We start from the raw sequence: 18,292 nt of genomic DNA, 5'->3' as shown, positions 1-18,292 counted from the left end.
GACGCGTAAGGACAATTATAGACAACGGTTTTATTGAATGCGTGAAGTACATTTGTGAAAATATTTTGACGAATGAGGTTGCGTGAAAGTGTAAACAGAAGCCATCTTGTTCAGCTACGTTCCATTTGAGCCGTTTTGGAAAGGGATTCTAATTTACAGCGTTCTCGTGATGGCTGCGATTAAAGATGTAGTTGCGTCAAAAAAGTCAATTAGGACCCATAAAAGGCTAAAACATCAGCTACAATTTGATGCCATTTTTGTCTTTGTAGACCAACCCTGTCCAGAGATATATGCGTTTGAATGAGGCCCTCTTTTAAAAAGCTCACGTTCCAGCGGGTGCCTATTTCGTGACGTCACAAGCAAGGTATTTGAAACGAAACCACGAGCAATAAATATGAGGTCGAATCGTTAGCCAATCATGCGTGCGAAATTTTTATATAGGCCGTAATAAATGTTATCACTCGTAAAACGCGTTGTCTGTGATCTCGAAGATTCTCCTAATTAGAGAATTCATTCTAAATACGCGTTACAGATTCAACGCGTTTCAACAATTACTAAGCTATACATAGTTTTAAAATGGCTTCAAGTTCGAGCGACCGCTACTCAGAGTTATCTGAGCAACTTTTAGTAAAAGATTAGAGTAGACAGCCTATGGCCAAAGCTGACAGGCGTCAGCAGCGTTTTGCTGCAGAAGAAGACAGAATGGAGGTAAATTAACTTAGAGTCTTCTATACTTGAGTAAATGTAATATTTTTTAGTCATAAATACATATACTAATTAATAAAATGATAATTCTTTGCTATCTCCAATCATCGTTTCATAGCTTATCTGCCGTTTTACCTAGCTATAATATTTTTTTCGAATTTTCTTTGGTAAATTAGAGTCATGATTACAAATTATTTTCACTCGTAGGAAGTGGGTAAAATCGATTGATCATTGCAAATCTTTAATTTCCAGAACTAAAGCTTCGAATCGTTGGCTTGGCGTACTTGTGCCTTTATTGAATGTTTATTCGTTTTTAAAATTACACTCGCAATCTATTTAACTCCCAATTTGGAAGCTGTCAATAGATACGCTTTAGAATGACATATATTTATTGCATTTTTTTACTGATTACAGGATGTTTATGTCGTCCCACCAGCCGAAGAAGCTTTGTCAGTGTGGAAACTGCCATAAAGTGGAAAGAGAGACTTGAATGCGTGCTGCATAAGCCATGATGTTTTGTTTGAGTTTGTTGCAGTAGATGAATTTGTCTTATTGTATCAGCTAATACTATCTGAGTGGCCACGACTTGATGAATATTTTTAATAAAAGTTTTATGCCGAGATGAAAATATTTTTGCTTGTAAAAATTATATAATAAAATAATATTGTTGAAGATAATGCAAAACATGATTTGCAGAATATTGTAGTGAATTTGATATGGTATATGGATGTCGGCAAAACTGGAGAATGTGAGTTCAAATCCAGTTTGCAGCAGACTTCTCATCCTTAAAACTCTATCCCTGTCTATATTCTTTTCAAAGAGGTGGCTTGCTTATTTCACTTATCTAGTATTCGGTAAGAATACTACTAGCAAGAAACTAGTACGTAGGCAATAGGTAATAGGCGACATAATGTGGGCGGGGCTTATGGGAGGCTGTATATCGTTTGTATGGGTAGCTGCAGAACTGTGCTGATACAAAGACCGCGTTCTACAAAAGTGACTTGACAGAATTACCGTAGACCGGTAGAATTGGTAGTCGGTACCCAAATGTTTACACAACATTTGGAGAAAGTGAGTAGAACAAATTTTCAATTTTCGTTATTTGAGGCCTTTGAAACATTCATAATAATGCATCTGTAGCAGGATTTAAAATTTTATTCTAGCCAACATGAGCAAATACAAAATAAGATATATGCCAATAGAGCCGCGTAAGACTAGACTTTTATCGCAAATAGCCGATGTGAATACGAGAGATAGAGACAGGTTGCCAAACGCGTGACATCATTTTGGGCAAGTCTGGGCACGTTTTTGTGGCCTGAGCGTTTTTACGGCAATCAGATTTTTTCGGTTTTAATCTTCAAATATCTTGGCAATGCGATCGCGTAACACAACAAACAACATATCAACTGATAGAGAAAAAAAAATGCTTTCTTTTAAGATCAACTTAAATTTGACGCAACTACATCTTTAACTGTACGTTTTTAACTTTTAAGAGCTTGTAATTAAATTTCCACATATTGTGCACCTACAACACAGCAGGGTAAGACATGGTGAATCTTTTAATACCAAATAACTGCAATGTGAATTTTGTTGCAAGTAGACCTTAAATGTTCTTGAATCGATTTGAATAATTGCATGTTGTTAATGTAAATGCTACATTCATTCACTGTATTCTGAAACTTATTTCAACAAAAATATGAGAAAACTGAAAGAATACGCATATGATTAAGATGAACGGTGAGAGCAGGTTGTACAACTAATACAAACAGTGATTAAACGATCACTTTACTGCATTTTGTTAGAATGGTAAAAACACTGATTGGAACGGTTATAAAATCTATAATTGTCGATTTTCTATGCCTCTTATCGTGTTTAAATCTGATAAATTGAAATTTGTGCCTGGTCATCAATTGGTAAAGCCATTTTCAGATTATCAATTTATAGGTCTTTTTTATCAAAAACAAACTAATGTACATAGACTGGAGGTGAACTTTGTTAATTTATTGTCTAAAAACAAGTTAAATATTACAAAACAGCTCGAGGTTCATATCAGAAATTCAGCTGCGAGCTATAAAACGATCCCTAGCAGCATTTGTAAATTCGTACTGTGAACACAGCTTGCATTTCAACTGATTAGAGTAGTAACAGAATAGTTCAGACTCGGCGATGCACGAGTGGACGTGGTGGCAAAGTGCATGACAAAATATGGAATACTTTTAACTTATACTAATACACCTCAACTAAATTACTTTTTATACTTTTAGCAATTTTACATTTTATTTTTATTTTTTACCAACATATGGACTTTTATATGCAAACTTTGGATGTCATATATTGAAAAATACATTGCATGTCGAGGAGACAAATATTTAGTAGCATCCAAGCCATATGCTAATGATTTATATATGTAGAAATGATTACAAGTTGAACTGTGAATGTCAGTATAAATACAATTCATGAAAAAAATCATCGAATAAAACAAAACATTAGAGAAACTAAGACAAGCAAACAGATAAGTTTAGAGTTGTCTACAGTTACTTTAGGCCATCTGACAATTGAGATTTTTCAACCCTGCATTGACTTCCCTGAAAATATCATGAAGAGAACAGGGGCGTTAACCACATGTAAGCATTGTCTTATAACAAACGCATTCCTGCCCTGTTTTCCACTTTCACACTCCTTTTGTATCCAGTAAATTACTCATTAAGACAAATGCACTGGAACAATTTTTTTTATAATTTGATTAATACATGCAAGTTCTACGTTACTGGTTTTCAAATTAAATTTCAATCTGGTCAAATGAAATCGTATAAAAACTCAAATAAATAAAATGTTAACCTAAAAATAAGACGTTTCAAACATTTGATTTCAAATTACTACTGATGCGGGCATAGCTCTGTAAGTAGCTCTGCTAACTCTGTTCGCACCAACATAAGTAGGTAGTCCGCATTGAACAGGGTAAAATGCTTGCATTTGATGGTCCTATTTGGTGCTATTATCAAATCAGTCAACTAGCAGTATATTGTTAAATCATTATAAAACTGAAACAAGAAGAGCGATGTGGTTATTTACTAAGGCAAGAACACACGATTAAAAGTTACATCATATAATGCAGTAGAAGTGAGCATTTTAATCTACAGTAAAATTACTTACGTGTTATGTTCATATTACGCAATACTCTATACCAGTATTTACCGATTGTTAGCAGCCATACCTTGATTTACCTAGAGAGATTAGTTAATATATATATATATATATATTAATATATATAATATATTAATATATATATATATAACTTTGTATAAGGATAACAAAACTATGTTAAGCAAAAACTATTTATAGAGACGTTTATATGTATAACGTATGAGAATGTTTGAAGTTTAATATACTCCAAGGCACACGTAGGCATCGGCTATTTTGCGATGTAACAAAATAGATGACAAGAATCTGTGAAAGCCGTTTAGAGAATCAAGCTACTCGTGTCCACATAAGGGCTTACAAGGATAGAATCCAGATAATGAAACCTAAAATGTAAGACGCAACCGCTACTATTGCTCAGTGGGAATAAAAAGAAACTGACAAACATACCGCTGACAAATTGACATATATTACGCCACAATGTATCTAAATATTTCGACAAATCAATTTTATTTTACTAAAAGAGATTCTTTGACATCCATAGAAACCTGCTATAACAGTTCCGTGTTGTAAATATATTGCAAACTTGTTAGTAATTATTGCTTCCTATCTGCTGTGCATCTATGGCAACTATTCATCGATAATTTAGATGCGGATACATGTTTAAAGCTAAAGCCAAAAAGCTATACAGTCGCACTGACCAACTTTCACATCTTAGCAAAAAAAAACATAATACCACCCTATATGTGGTAAGTCGAATAAAGCAGAATATTGGCAGCAATTCGTGTCACGATACAGTTACTTACGATAACAACAATCATTTCAGTAAATTACAATACTAAAACTTTCTCAAGATGGCGATGCTTCTGTTCTTGCAGGTAGGTGCCAACTTATTGGTCTATCGCCGAGTATATGGGTCAGTGACAATTTAGTATCATAGACGTGTGCTAACGATTCGTTTAGTTGGAATGCGTTTCGCTATCAATAGATTAGCAGTCAAAGAAAAGGCAACTTCGGTTCAAATGCTCAACATCGTCTAATATTTTCCGAAGTTAATCAAGTACGTATAGAACACACCAACAAATAATCAAGAGACAAACCATTACCTATTTAAAAACTATTGTTTTAAAGTAAAACTGTTTTGTTAGTAGGTTTGAGCAATTGTCATGCAGATGAATCTAGCGCTGTAGTAACGGTCTACAGCGTATGAATGTTGCAGCTGACTAAGAATGACCTATCTCAACATGACACCAAAAACTGTTCAAGTGATAGGCCAAATGTAACGCTATACAAATTATAATTGGAAAGATTTCACTACATGCAGGCTCAATTTGGACTCAATAAAAACGATAAGCAAACGATCACACAAAAATACCTGATACTACAACGAACCTGACAAATGACCATGCACGTGTGTACGTACACGAAAGATGCTTGCGTACATGAAACATGCTTTTGTACAGCATCTAATCTAGTACATTGAGTGCATTCAGGTTGAAGTATTCGTAGAAAACCAGCTTTATGACATAGCAAAATGGTATTCATACACTCATCCAACATCATATTATATATTGCGTGACCGGTTAGAACGTGATGGGAGCTGGCTGGTGAACTTGAACATTTCCCCTTTCGTATGTTTAAAAATGAATAAATGGTAAGTGCTGCTCAACTATGTTTTAGCACTTTTATGCTGAATCTGTCCAATTTAAACATTTGGCATTCGTCACCAGAAAATTGGAGATACACTCTTGCCAGCAAGTGGCGAACAGAACGACTGTACATGTTACCAGCCATTGGAGACTTGAAACCTCATACTATTATAACATCGTGAGAATTATAAAAACTGCTATAATCATTCATCGCCTGATTCGTCTTACAATGAGGCTACTAATGCATGTGAGGTGCAGAGAGTTTGTTCAACATATGACCAAGCCCCTATTGAAAAGCTAACAATTTTATAACAGAGCATAACACACACAATCACAAGAAACTAGATATTTATTACACGTGAAGCAATATTATTCTTACACACAATCTGCACAAAGATAGCCTGTGTATACGTGTTTATTATTGATTTTAATAATAATACTGTGACACAATGCAATATATGGTACAATGGAGAACCATGTTGCTATCACAATGTCGTTCACGTCTTTTATTGAGCGTTTGAGTTTGGTCCCCTTCGTCGACCAAAGCTTGCAACGACATTAACAAATCTTTTGTTATATTGCATTCTCCTCCTTGCACGACCCGTCTTCTTTTTCTTCTTCTCTTGGGCTTCCACCTACATTTAATTGCAGAAAGATTGCAAGCGATTGGAAATACAATATTGCCGAGACATCTGTGATGTGTCCACTTACAACAAACAGTGCACTTGTGCACTTGTACAGACCTACCATTCCATTTATTGGAAGCTCTGAAAAGTGTAGTTTTAACAAACCAACAACTTTGTATTCATTTTTTGTAACAATAGAAAATCTAACTTCATATTTAAGCTAATGATTTTCCTACAATTACATTGTGAATGCAAATTCTGAGGCCAAAATGCTAATCATAACATCACCGTGTTCACGAATGCTGCTAAAAGCTTTAAAAACTTGTCACATCTTGACAATTTAACGAATAATAATACAAATTAACTTTTGCTGTTACAAATGACTTTACCCGACATTTAAATTTGCAGCACAATTCCCATTCGCGAGTGTAGTTGAACTTAGGTAAGCTAGCTCAAACAAATAAACTTAGCTACAGGCTTCGTCTTGTTTGAATAGTAATCTAGAAACTCTAATAATAAGTTTTGATGAAAATCAACAATGCATTAACTACCATCAAGTGAACAACTACCCTAGGACACTTATATTTCGCTAGTATTTGGTTTCCTGAGTAGCATACAGAGTGAAATTTCGCTGCAACTTAATTTCGCGGATCTGATGAGTGCGAAAATATAGTGATGTAAAAATAAATGCAGTAGAAAAAACATAAATACAGTGAAACATAACTCGCCCACGGATAGCTCGAACACATGGTTAATTCGAACGGTTTCTTTGGCCCGTTCCCACGTAATGATAAATTGCTATAGATAACTCGAACTCAACACTGTTAACTTGAACTGTTTTTTTTTCTAAACGGCTACTGAAATGGTTGTTATCGCTTTAGAAAATCACTTTATTCCAAGTCATAGAGGTAAACATCAACTTTTCGTAATTCATAAGCGTCGTTATTACCATCATCGGCAAAATATTTTGTCAACAACTTTTCTAAAGGTTTGGTGAAATTTGATATATACCAAACATCCGCTTATATTAGCGATATTATATTAGCGATTGCCCTTCGGAAGCAAGGTAAAGTGAGGTAATCTTTGCATAAACTTCAAGAAAAATCGGCAAAATTGATCGTGGGTAAAACGCTCAGAAGAAAAAGATGTCTTTTCTTTTGAGCATTTCAACAACAATCAAGTTTTGCCAATGTCAATCTAAAAAACGTCCTGGCAATAACATCACCTCAAACAACAAACCAATCTCAAGTGATAAAAAATCTCTATACTTTTTGATAAAAACATTTTAAACTTTACATTAGAAGCATTTAATTTGAAACAAGCCATTTGTGCTTTTGATTTATAATTTCAACAACGATCAAGTTATGCCAATGTCAATCTAAAAAACATCCTGGCAATAACGTCACCTCAAACAGCAAACCAATCTCAAGTGATAGAAAAATCTCTATACTTTTTGATAAAAACGTTTTAAACTTTACATTAGAAGCATTTAATTTGAAACAAGCCATTTGTGCTTTTGATTTATATTATAGTTTGTATATGTACATGTATCTACTAATAAATAAGTAAATACATGGACTTGTGACAGTGCTCTGATAACTTGAACGCTCTGATAATTCGAACACTTTTGCTCGGTCCCGTGAAGTTCGAGTTATCCATGTTTGACTGTAGATTCCTCAGGTCCAGTTCACTAGTAAAAAAAATTTTCAATTTGGGACTAGTTTGTATTTGTGAACCGCGGGTAGAAATGTGTGGGCGAGATCAACAATGCAACTTGATCGCTTGCTGCTATTTGTTTCTTGGACTATCAATGACGTCTAGGTCCTTGCTGCCGTGACTGATGTGGCACCAATATTAGATCTCAGGTATTTATAGCACGCGGTGGCCATGGCTCAAGGTTATTATTGTTTTTTGTTGGTAATAAAAGTCATCGCTACAATAATTATTATATAATTTTATGACTTTCCCTACCAGACTTTCATCCTCATCAGTTACAAATTCAGTGACTAAACCAATATCATCATATTGCTCATTGGTCTTGGCTTTTCCACAGGCCCGTGTTCCCTGGGGCGGCTGAGCCAACCCAACTTTTTAGGAATTTTTGGCGGCTAAGTATAGTCAAATTCGAAGAACTCGCCCTCGGATAAAATGTAAAATTTTATCACAAACACTTGGTTACCTCGAACGGATTTGTTTGGTCCGTTCCCATGCAATGATACACTGCTTTAGATAACTCGACCTCAACATCATTAACTCGAACAGTTATTTGCCCAACGGCTACGGGAACGGTTTTTATCGCTGTAGAATATCACTTTATTCCAAGTCATAGAGATAAACGTTAGCTTTTAATAGTTCTTGGGCGTCATTACCATCATGATAGGCAAAATATTTTTGTTAACGGCTTTTATAAAAGTTTGCAAAAGGTCAAGTTTTACCAAACATCCGTTTGGCAATGGCCCAACGAAAGAGTAAAAACCTTTGGATGAACTTAAAATAAAATCAGCAAAATTGATCTTTGTTGAAACGCTAAAAAGAAGTCTTTTTTTCTGAGCGTTTCAACCGCGGTCAAGTTTAGCCTATTTTAATCTGAAAACGTCCTGGCAATCAAATCACCTAAAACAAACAAATCTCAAATAATAAAAAAAATGTTTATACTTTCCGATAAAATATTTTAAAACATTACGTGAGATGCCCGGTTGAGGCCCTACATGAAAGAAACCTGTTGAGGGGGCTGAAACTGCCCCTCCAAACCCCCAGATGCTCATAACTAGTCGTCTAACATTAGCCGCCCCAATTTGCAACCAGGGAATACAGGCCTGCTTTTCCAAAAGAACTTGTTATCTCAATTTGCTTTGCCACCTGCTCAGTCGGCGTATTAGCTATAATGAGTTTAGCAGAAATTGCCCAATGAGCCCAACCACACACAAAGGTTTCTAGTTATGCAGTTCAAATTTTCGCGAGAGGATGACTCCGCGAAAATTAGATGACGCGAATACATAAGTGTCCTAGGGTATTGCAGAAAGGGTTTCCTATGGGTCATGAACATCAAACCAAAACAACAAGTTTTAATGAATGAACCACCGAATCTCATAGAGTCATACCTCGACATACAAATACAACATATGAGAAAGTTGAGTTACGAACAAATTTTCCATTTCTGCCTTGTGATACGATGCAAATTTGAGGTTGAGCATACGAGACAGTTCCCGATGCATGCACAAAGTGGCCATATATATACGAGAAGACACTTTCGGGAGCAGCATTGTTCAGGTATTCTCATCATATCAGTTTGAGAGTTTTAATAAGACTGACCGATAGAAATAGACAAAAACAGAAAATTAAAAATAAGAATTAGATTAAAACTTTTTTTTTCAATGTATGCTTAGTAAACTAAAACCATTTAAATTATGTATGCAGCAAATAAAAGACACGGCAAAAAAAATTTCATTGTAATAATCTGTTGTTGGTGTTTTTTCAGAGAATGGGGGACTAGGATTAATTCATACAATTAATTTGTATTTAGTTAATTTGTATAAGAAACGTTCCTAAGCTACGACAGTAACATTGAAAGGCGTTTTTGCTCATGACAAACGACTGCACTAATGAAACGACTGCACTGCGATACACACGAGTTGAAATCTGCTATTTCAATAAAATCTCAACATACAATTACTGTGTTTTCATGCTCCGAATGGGTTTAGAGTTGCCCACTGCCAGAGAACTCGCACCTCACCATTTTAACGATTCGGAGTTGCACAATAAAGTGCGCCCTCGCCTTACTATTTAAATTCGTTCCGGGATTGACATCATGAAGCGAAAATGTCTTATAGAGGGGTAAAGAAACCAGTAGTAATTATAAAATGCAAACATTCCCTGGTAAAAATCATCAAAATTTTATCCCAGTACTTTACAAATTAAAGTTAGTAATAGATTGTCGCATTAAAATGTATGTGCAGTAGCAGCAATATGTACCGTAGAGAGTTCTCACCATCGAGACAGACGTATAACCTAAATTTTGAATTTAACTTAGATGGATTTAGCTTACTAAACACACTTAGAGCTAAGTTTGATCATGTATTTTAACAATAACACTAAACTTCAACTTCTCATCTCTAAAATTTTGTTATGTATTGGTTTCCGGCTTCATTTTCACCATAACTTTCAGCCGGCCTCATTAAAACCTTGTTCAACTTATTCGACAAAAGAGTCTGAGCGATGCTGTTCTAAAAAGCGGCTGCTCGCATACTTGACCATTAAATGGCAAACGAAAGGAAAAATGGAATTTTATTGCTGTATCTTCAGAGTGACACGATTTGAGCTGGTACATGTAGTGGGTACCACAGTGACACGATTTGAGCTGATACATATAGTGGGTACAAAAGAGTGACGCAAGTTAGCTGGTACATGTAGTAGGTATAACAGAGTGACGCGACTTGAGCTAGTACATGTAGTAAGTATAACAGAGTGACGCGACTTGAGCTGGTACATATAGTATGTATAACAGTGACGCGACTTAAGCTGGTACATATAGTAGGTATAACAGAGTGAAGCGACTTGAGCTGGTACATGTAGTAGGTATAACAGGGGGAGACAGAAAACGTAACTATGCTACTCATGTTGCTGGACACTTGAGAATCAAATTCAATGGTTGACTCGCAACAAAATTCGCTTTACAGTTATTTGGTATCAAAAGTTTCACCATGCCTTACTCTGCTGTGTTGTAGGTGCAAAATATGTGGAAATGTGATTACAAGCTCTTAAAAGCTCAAAAACGAACAGTTAATCGCCACCATCATGAAAGCGCCGTAGATTGGAATCTCTTTTCAAAACGGCTCAAATGGGACGTAGATGAACACCATGGCTTCTGTTAACACTTTGATGCAACCACATTCGTCAAAATATTTTCACAAATATACTTCACGCATTCAATAAAACCATGTCTATTGTCCTTACGCGCCTATCTCTTTATCATTGTATTGCTGTCACTTTGAGCAATGATATCTCAAAACCTACCAAGAAAAGTCATTTTTTTAACCTAACTCGAAGGAGTGCATATCATCCTCTAATAAACATGACGAGCCTGTTGGTCACCTGCGATAGTCGAAAAATGCTGTGGAAATTATTCGCGCTGTTTGGCAGGAAGTATGAGTCACATTTACCGGATTACGACTGGATGATTAAACCTGGCTGAAATGAAACTGTAAAGTAGCGAGCATCTATATTTGCTACGGGCTTTTCGGTAGAACCCTAAGTGTTTGTCATAAACTAAGGCTATGAAACGTTTTACATTGACCCTTCAAATTCAAGTGATAACATCACGTGTCAAAACGATAACCAAAATGTTTGAGAACGTCATCGAAATAAAGAGATTCCAAACTCAGCGTTTTTGTGATGGCTGCGTTAGCTGTTCATTTGTGAGCTTTTAGGAGCTTGTAACAACATTTCCATATATTTTCCATCTAAAACACAACAGAGTAAGACATGGTGAACCTTTTCATACCAAATAACTGTAATGTGAATTTTGCTGAAAATTAAACTTTACTAAGTAATGAAGTGGATTTATGTTAGCAGGCTAGGGCAAGTTGTCTGACCTCTGACCTTCTGTTCGAAAGGATCGCAACTCCAACTTGCTACTGATTTTAAAAGGAAAATATTACTTTTTTTTACACGAATGCTAAACTGAGAGAAATGAGTCACCGTATCTCTTTCAGGCGCCAATGTACTGTTTGCCAAACTGTTTCAGAGAAAGAGTTTGGCAAACAGTACATTTGTTATTTCAATGTAATAAGCACACCGACTGCCAATTTGAATTTCGAGCGGATTTTTTGTTGAATTAATATTGCAAAGATGAAAAACCATCGCGATCCATTTCGTAAAGCGAAAGAAATCATGTAACTGTGACACTGTAGCTCAAGGATGCACTGTATAGATCCCTCCATGATTCGCGATGTATCCCTCAAAACAAAACTTGTTGTAGGGACACAAGCGACCCTTTAATCTGAAAACAAGTACATGTAGAAGCCCTATCAGGTCATTGTCACTTTTTAATTCATACATACTCAACTATTGGCACTAGGTCAGAATGTCTCATCGCCGTGCTAGTTTTTTTTACCTCAACCAGAGGTAAAAAAGAGGGAGAGATTAGCCGAGTATTATTGATTGGGTTCGATCAGAAGAGAGCATTTCTATGACACCAAACGGTGCTCTCACAGCCAAAGTCTTCGCATAAATTTAGCGATGTGAAAAAACATTGAGTACATTTGAAGTTTAACTTTTCTATGATCGAAAGTGGAAGCAACTCCGAACCCATTCGAGGTATGGGAATGCAATTAATCACATTCTAGTACATACCTATATATTGATAACTGATGTAAAATATGAGTGAATATTTACCTAGACATAGGTGATTTCCAACATATAAACAGAAAAATTCTTAGAAAATGGTAGGAATTAACATGAAATAACTTGGTATCAATCAGATTGAATTATACTACCTACTACTATCACTAACTCCGCCACCTCCATATTGCACTTACCAATACTACATTTCGGTTCAAGCATGTGCCTCCAAGGTACAGTAATAATGAAAACATCTATGCCCTAATTATTACTGTATTAAGTTTTACATATGCTAGATTGTTACATAGTTTTATGTACCGTACTTTTCGGACTATAAACCGCACCCCTATATAAGCCGCGCCTGCTTTATTTTCCAAAACCAATAATAAAACAATACATAAGCCGCACCTTTGTATAGGCTGCAGAACTCAGGACGGTGCTTTGTAACGCAGCAGCAACTTTGCTGTTTAAAACGGAACAGTGCGAAACGGCACTGTTTTGTATTAACCAAGACTTTTCAACCTAATGGAACAGTACCATTAGGCATTGTTTCGTATTTTCTTTCACCGCTAGAAGCGCACTAACCGGAGCTTCTGATTAATGCAACCTAGCGGTGAAACAAAAAGCCGCACAATATAAGCCGCATGGCTCAAATCGTCAGAAAAAAGGCTAATAGTCCGAAGTTGTTTGTTGTGCTGATTGTTGTTTCCGAGACAGATATTAAACCGCTTTAAAAAAGCCTTCATGACTTTGAAAGTTAGCGGACAAAGCTCTACTTTGAGGACAAAATCGGAATCAGCACGTCCGATTTGCCTAGAAAATAGGATAAAAGTTGTACATGACTGTTATGGTTTAAACTGACCATAAATCGTTTTTCATTTGTAGCTTGTGAAATTATACACCTTGCCATCTTTCTTTCACCCAACCCAGTAGTGCTAAGCTAGTTTTGTAGATTCATATTTCTCTGCCATCATAACTGGCTTGTAAGCTACAATTGTTTGAAAAAGTTTAACAACCTTCACAGCTGTTTTATTTTTTCTCCTAATTTATTTAAACCGCGGAATACATTCTCCTCATGAAATGAAGTTTGAGAGTTACAGTTGTTTGACAAAGTTTAAAAACCTTCACAGATGTTTTTTTAAATCATTTGAACTGCACAAAACACTGTTCTCCTGATATGTAGTTTGAAAATTAGAATGGTAACTGTTGTTATGCTAAACAAAAATGATTTTTTTGTGCAGACTTTTATTACCCGAACACTTGGATAGTTTGAATACAAAACATATTGACAGCTTGCCCATGAGAATGTGATTTTGTTCATTGCTAATAATGCCAGCAATTATTTATAAAACACAAATATATTATTCTAATACAAGCCCGTTGTGATGGCAGAAAAATATGATTCTACAAACTGTAGCTTAGCACTACTTGGTCAAAGAAAGATTCAAAGGATTATAATTTCACAAGCTGTGAATTTAGACCGATTTATGGTCAGTTTAAACCAATCAGAAACTAACCATGTTTCAGAAAAAATATGAATGTATATAATCTTACTGTTCCTAAGTCCTAACTGCAACTGAAAAAAAAAGAAAATTATTTGGACCAGCAATTAGTTTTATAGAGATGATTAGCAATTCAGACTCTGCAGATATTATATTTGAGATTTTAAACACATTTCAAATCATTTTTTAATGATTAAAACTCATCGTTCAGACAAACTTACACTACTATTTGCTTTTTATAAAAATGTATGATTTTTTACATATTTGGTATGGTTCCACCAGTAAGACTATTGTAATGGTAAGTATCAGCTAGCAAAAATGTGGTTACAGATTACGGTGGTTACTGAGACATTCATTTCGCTTATACATGTATTTAGTCTAATGGAGGTAACGCTGCATCTTATAAAAGTTCTCACCTTAGGGGTTTGGCCTTTCACTTTACCAGCACGAGCAAGTGACCCATGCACTTTACCTAAATGATATCAAAATTTGAATCAATAATAAAATAGTTACACTGTCTGTTTCAAGAATACATTATGAAAGATCTAATATGACAATATCTTATCACAAATGATTGTGTTGCTTACCTCCAAGCATTCGAACATCAACGGAAATTGTAGAAAGAGACGCAATTCCATAAGATGCTAGGGTCTCTTCATTGTCGAGCGGTCTACCAGCAAAAGTAAGTACCTGGTCTTCGCATGGAATGCCTTCCGAATTTGACAACTTTTCTTTGACATCGATGACTCTATCCGTCTCCTCCACATCCAACACAGAGGTTTCTAATCCTTTGACAAACAACTGCATGATGGCACTGGACCTAGGTATCATAAAATTGAAGCCATATTTGAAAGTCATCAAATACATATATTTGGAAAAGAGATGGCACCTATGAAGCGTAATAAAAATTTAAATGCTGCAATACCTAAATCAGATCAGAAATTTTCCCATTTAAATCCTTAAAATGAAGCAGCAGCGTGGGAACTCTTTGCAAAAATTTTGCACTTATGAATTTCACTTTTGTTAGTGGTCTTAACTATTTTTTGAAACATTGTTTTAACATGTACTACATAACTATACATATATATTTTTTTTGTCCATCATGGTAATTAAATATTAATTAGTATTTGTAATATTTTGCAGTTTATATTAAAAAAAAGACAATGCAGGAAATATATAAAATACATCTGCAAATACCTCACTCATCTACAACTATACTTGGTTTGGCGCATATGTCTCTGGTGTTCTTGGCCAAAAAGAGTTGAATAATGCAGTGGTTTAAATAGCTGGCATAAACAAGCCCTTTGTTTGCCTTGAATCGTGCGAGTGTTTTTTAAAACTATTAAATGAATCTTTTATGACATTGCCTGCTTTCAACTTAACAAAGAGATTTATCCTTTTATCTCACAGGTGTCCTTTAGTGGGATATTGCCAATCTGAGCAGTAGGCTACACACACACAAAAACAACAAAGGTCCACATAGTTATGGACAAAAACTAAAAACTTGTCTTTAAGTCCCTGTTAATTTAAGATTGTCCGATTGCTGTTTTCTAAATAGTCGCTGCTAGCCTAGCGTCCTGCTTCAACACCTCAGTAACTATCGGAGCATCGCTGAATGCTCCCGAACTTTTCCCCAATATTTACTGAGGTGTTGAAGCAGGACGCTAGGCGAGCAGCGACCATATCGAAAACAGCAATCGGACAGTCTCGATTGATAGGGACAATGCTTGAGAAACCATAGGGTGAGTTATACAAGACACGACTTGAAATTTGGAGTATTTTGACATGATGGGTGGTCCTGTCGATTGGCTTAGTTTTTGCGTGCTGCTCATCGGATTGGTGAGATATTTGGATGGATACTTTTGTTTTTGCTCACAACTACATGGACCTTTGCTGTTTTTGTGTGTGTAGCCTACGATTCGGCCCGAGTAATATCCCTCTAAAGGACACCTGTGTTTTATCTTGTCTTTTCTTTGACATTGAAGAAAAATTTGTGTCAGCTCGCAGCTTAGTATAACTAACTGTATATTTCTAACAAAAAGCTCTATTTTAAAGTTTTAAAATATTTTCATGTTATTGTTCAAAAAAAGATCCCTGTTCTGACACCCATATTCAAGAATTGGTTGAACAAGGGTCTCGTACGCCGCTTTTCAAGTTTTGGTGACTGCATCTTATAAATTTTTCAAGCATTCAAAGAAGTATGGAAGCTTTGGAAGAAACGTTATTTATATGTTCCTCCCATTCGAGATTATTACTCAACTCAATAATCAAGTAGAAATAGGAATTGACATTCTGGAACTGCTCTACTCTAAAAAACCTTTGTTGTAAATGAAAGTACAGAGCATTCAATTCAATTATTTAGCTTCGCTCTCGGGCCAAACAAGATAAAAAAAAGTTTATAAAGGATGCAGCTTAAAATACGAGTTATGAGTATGAACTAAACTACATCGATCTACACATTACGTAAAAGCATGGCAAAGAGGAAATGTAGCACCCGATGGTGAAATTCTCAACTGGGAAATAAATCTTGTTTGAAAGTAAAGTTGATCGGCATACCTACTCCCAAATACGTATTTTGATAATTTTATGCTAAACATGAAATATTACAAAGTCAGATAACAATATTAATAATATTTTAATTAAAATCACGCATTCTAAGCAACAGGCGCACTTACCTTGCTTAATATGGCGCAACCAAAGGACCGGAAAATGGTTTGATTCTAGGCATGCGCGATTGAGCAGAAGCGGTACTAGTTCGAGCGGGGGCGCTGTTCTACCCATAGAGGTAGATAATGGTTTCCATATACAATGTAGGTATTTTCTATAGTTTTGTCTATGGTAGTTTCTTGCGTACACAGACGAAAAATGTTGTATTCAACAAACTTGGTAGATGACGTAAAAATCGAGAATACGAACGGCTAATTTACGGGCAAAGGAGCAAGCTTCGAATTAGTTTCTTCTCGTTCATACGTATCTTTAGTTATTACTAACAGCGAGAGATTATTTAGGTTTGTTCCTTTTAGGTACTACGACTACAGTTTTGCTTGAAGTGGGCTGAAATTAGCGTTGGTGTGTTGTATTTAGCATGTTAAAGCTATATATTACGTATATTAAAGCTCATATTAAAATATAATATTATTGCAATATAATCATAATACACATTGCGTGCTATAACAGGTTATTCTTTTTTCTCTTTTTCTTTCGGACACACTAGAGCAGGAACAAGTGGTGCGCCTAATAAATTAATTTCATTAGCCAGCATTTATCAGTAGTGTCTTATTATGTCACGATTATATGTTATAGAGCAGTATGTTAGAAGCATCGGTATGTTACGAGAGCAGTTAGCAAGCAATCTTTAATTTCAGTTCTCTGACAGTTCGTGGTAGGAAGCTGTTATGGTACACTGATTTGTTGGCTAATATTGTAGGAGGTTCTCTCCTTGTCACAGCCCTAGTTGTCGCCATTTCAGTAGGGTGGTCTTGTACATACCTGCCAACTCTCACGCATTGGGCGTGAGACTCACGCAATCACCCCAAAGAAAAAATGAAAATGCGTAAGATTTTTGCCCCAATTTCCACAATTTTATATATACTATCATTGATACATCAATTGCCCCAAAACAAAATCTCACGCATTGCCTCACTCTTGGGTTGGCAGGTCTGGTCTTGTATAAGTTCATCATATGAGCTTGACAAAGCATTATGGTTTTCTTCATTAGACAAAATGCGGTATAAGAGAGTATGTCTTATTTTCATACATCTATCTGCAAGTGTGTCAATCTCGAGCTTTTCTCGAGCAGCAGTAATGCTTTTCTTCCCTTGATGTTGGCAATATATCTTATGGCTTTGTTCTGCACCATCTCAATATCTTGAACTAACTTGTTGATGGGCGTGTCCCAAGCTGAGCTAGCATATTCAACATGGGGTCTACAAAGGCTTGTATACGCTAGGAGTCTGGCTTTCTCTGGAGCATGGTGGAGCGCACGTTTGATCATGCCAAGGTGACGATTTGCTTCAGATATTTTATCCTGTATATGCGAGTTAAATTTTAGGTCTGATTGTAGTATCACGCGAAGATATTTAGTTTCAGCAACGATCTTAAGAGAATTGTTGTCCAGGTGGTAGTCTGGTGGAGGAGATGCCGCAGTAGGGTTAAATACCATTATCGAGCATTTGCTTGCATTAAATGACATACACCATTTGGATGACCAGGTTTGTAAAGCGTCTATGTTGCTTTGGAACTTTGTTTTATCGCTGGCAGTATTGATTGACTGGTATATTAGAGTATCGTCAGCAAACAGACTGGTATTACAGTTGACAACATCTGGTAGGTC

General features: G+C 35.8%; 3 protein-coding genes across 14 annotated transcripts in view; 1 reads left to right on the top strand and 2 right to left on the bottom strand.

Moving 5' to 3' along the window:
- The window catches only part of LOC137400011 (MAP/microtubule affinity-regulating kinase 3-like), a 61,107-nt gene extending 56,370 nt beyond the window's left edge, over positions 1-4,737 (bottom strand). For all 8 annotated transcript variants that reach the window (XM_068086301.1, XM_068086304.1, XM_068086306.1 and 5 more), the window contains exon 1: positions 4,650-4,737. The gene's annotated coding sequence lies outside the window, so the exon portion shown is untranslated. The remainder of the gene's footprint in view (positions 1-4,649) is intronic.
- A 1,086-nt stretch (positions 4,738-5,823) lies between these two features.
- Positions 5,824-16,736, bottom strand: LOC137399475 (ubiquitin-like FUBI-ribosomal protein eS30 fusion protein). Its single transcript, XM_068085607.1, has 4 exons — positions 16,635-16,736; positions 14,547-14,779; positions 14,376-14,431; positions 5,824-6,127 (listed from the first exon to the last, which is right to left on the bottom strand). The coding sequence occupies exons 2-4, from the start codon at positions 14,764-14,766 to the stop codon at positions 5,999-6,001; spliced, it is 405 nt and encodes a 134-aa protein (XP_067941708.1). The 5' UTR covers positions 14,767-14,779; positions 16,635-16,736; the 3' UTR covers positions 5,824-5,998.
- Positions 16,737-16,854: 118 nt separating this feature from the next.
- LOC137399641 (E3 ubiquitin-protein ligase RNF8-like) overlaps positions 16,855-18,292 on the top strand; it is a 36,456-nt gene continuing 35,018 nt past the window's right edge. For all 5 annotated transcript variants that reach the window (XM_068085829.1, XM_068085827.1, XM_068085826.1 and 2 more), the window contains exon 1: positions 16,855-16,967. The gene's annotated coding sequence lies outside the window, so the exon portion shown is untranslated. The remainder of the gene's footprint in view (positions 16,968-18,292) is intronic.

This window comes from Watersipora subatra, chromosome 7 (genome assembly GCF_963576615.1).
Source record: "Watersipora subatra chromosome 7, tzWatSuba1.1, whole genome shotgun sequence".
Lineage (NCBI taxonomy): Eukaryota > Metazoa > Bryozoa > Gymnolaemata > Cheilostomatida > Watersiporidae > Watersipora > Watersipora subatra.
This window is presented reverse-complemented; position numbering and strand designations above follow the sequence as displayed.

Coding starts and splice junctions, on each gene's coding strand:
- LOC137399475 (XM_068085607.1), bottom strand. CDS start 14,766: ATGCAGTTGTTTGTCAAAGGATTAGAAACCTCTGTGTTGGATGTGGAG. Junction 14,432..14,546: donor TGATGTTCGAATGCTTGGAG/GTAAGCAACACA, acceptor GATATCATTTAG/GTAAAGTGCATGGGTCACTT. Junction 6,128..14,375: donor TGAAAGGCCAAACCCCTAAG/GTGAGAACTTTT, acceptor AATTAAATGTAG/GTGGAAGCCCAAGAGAAGAA.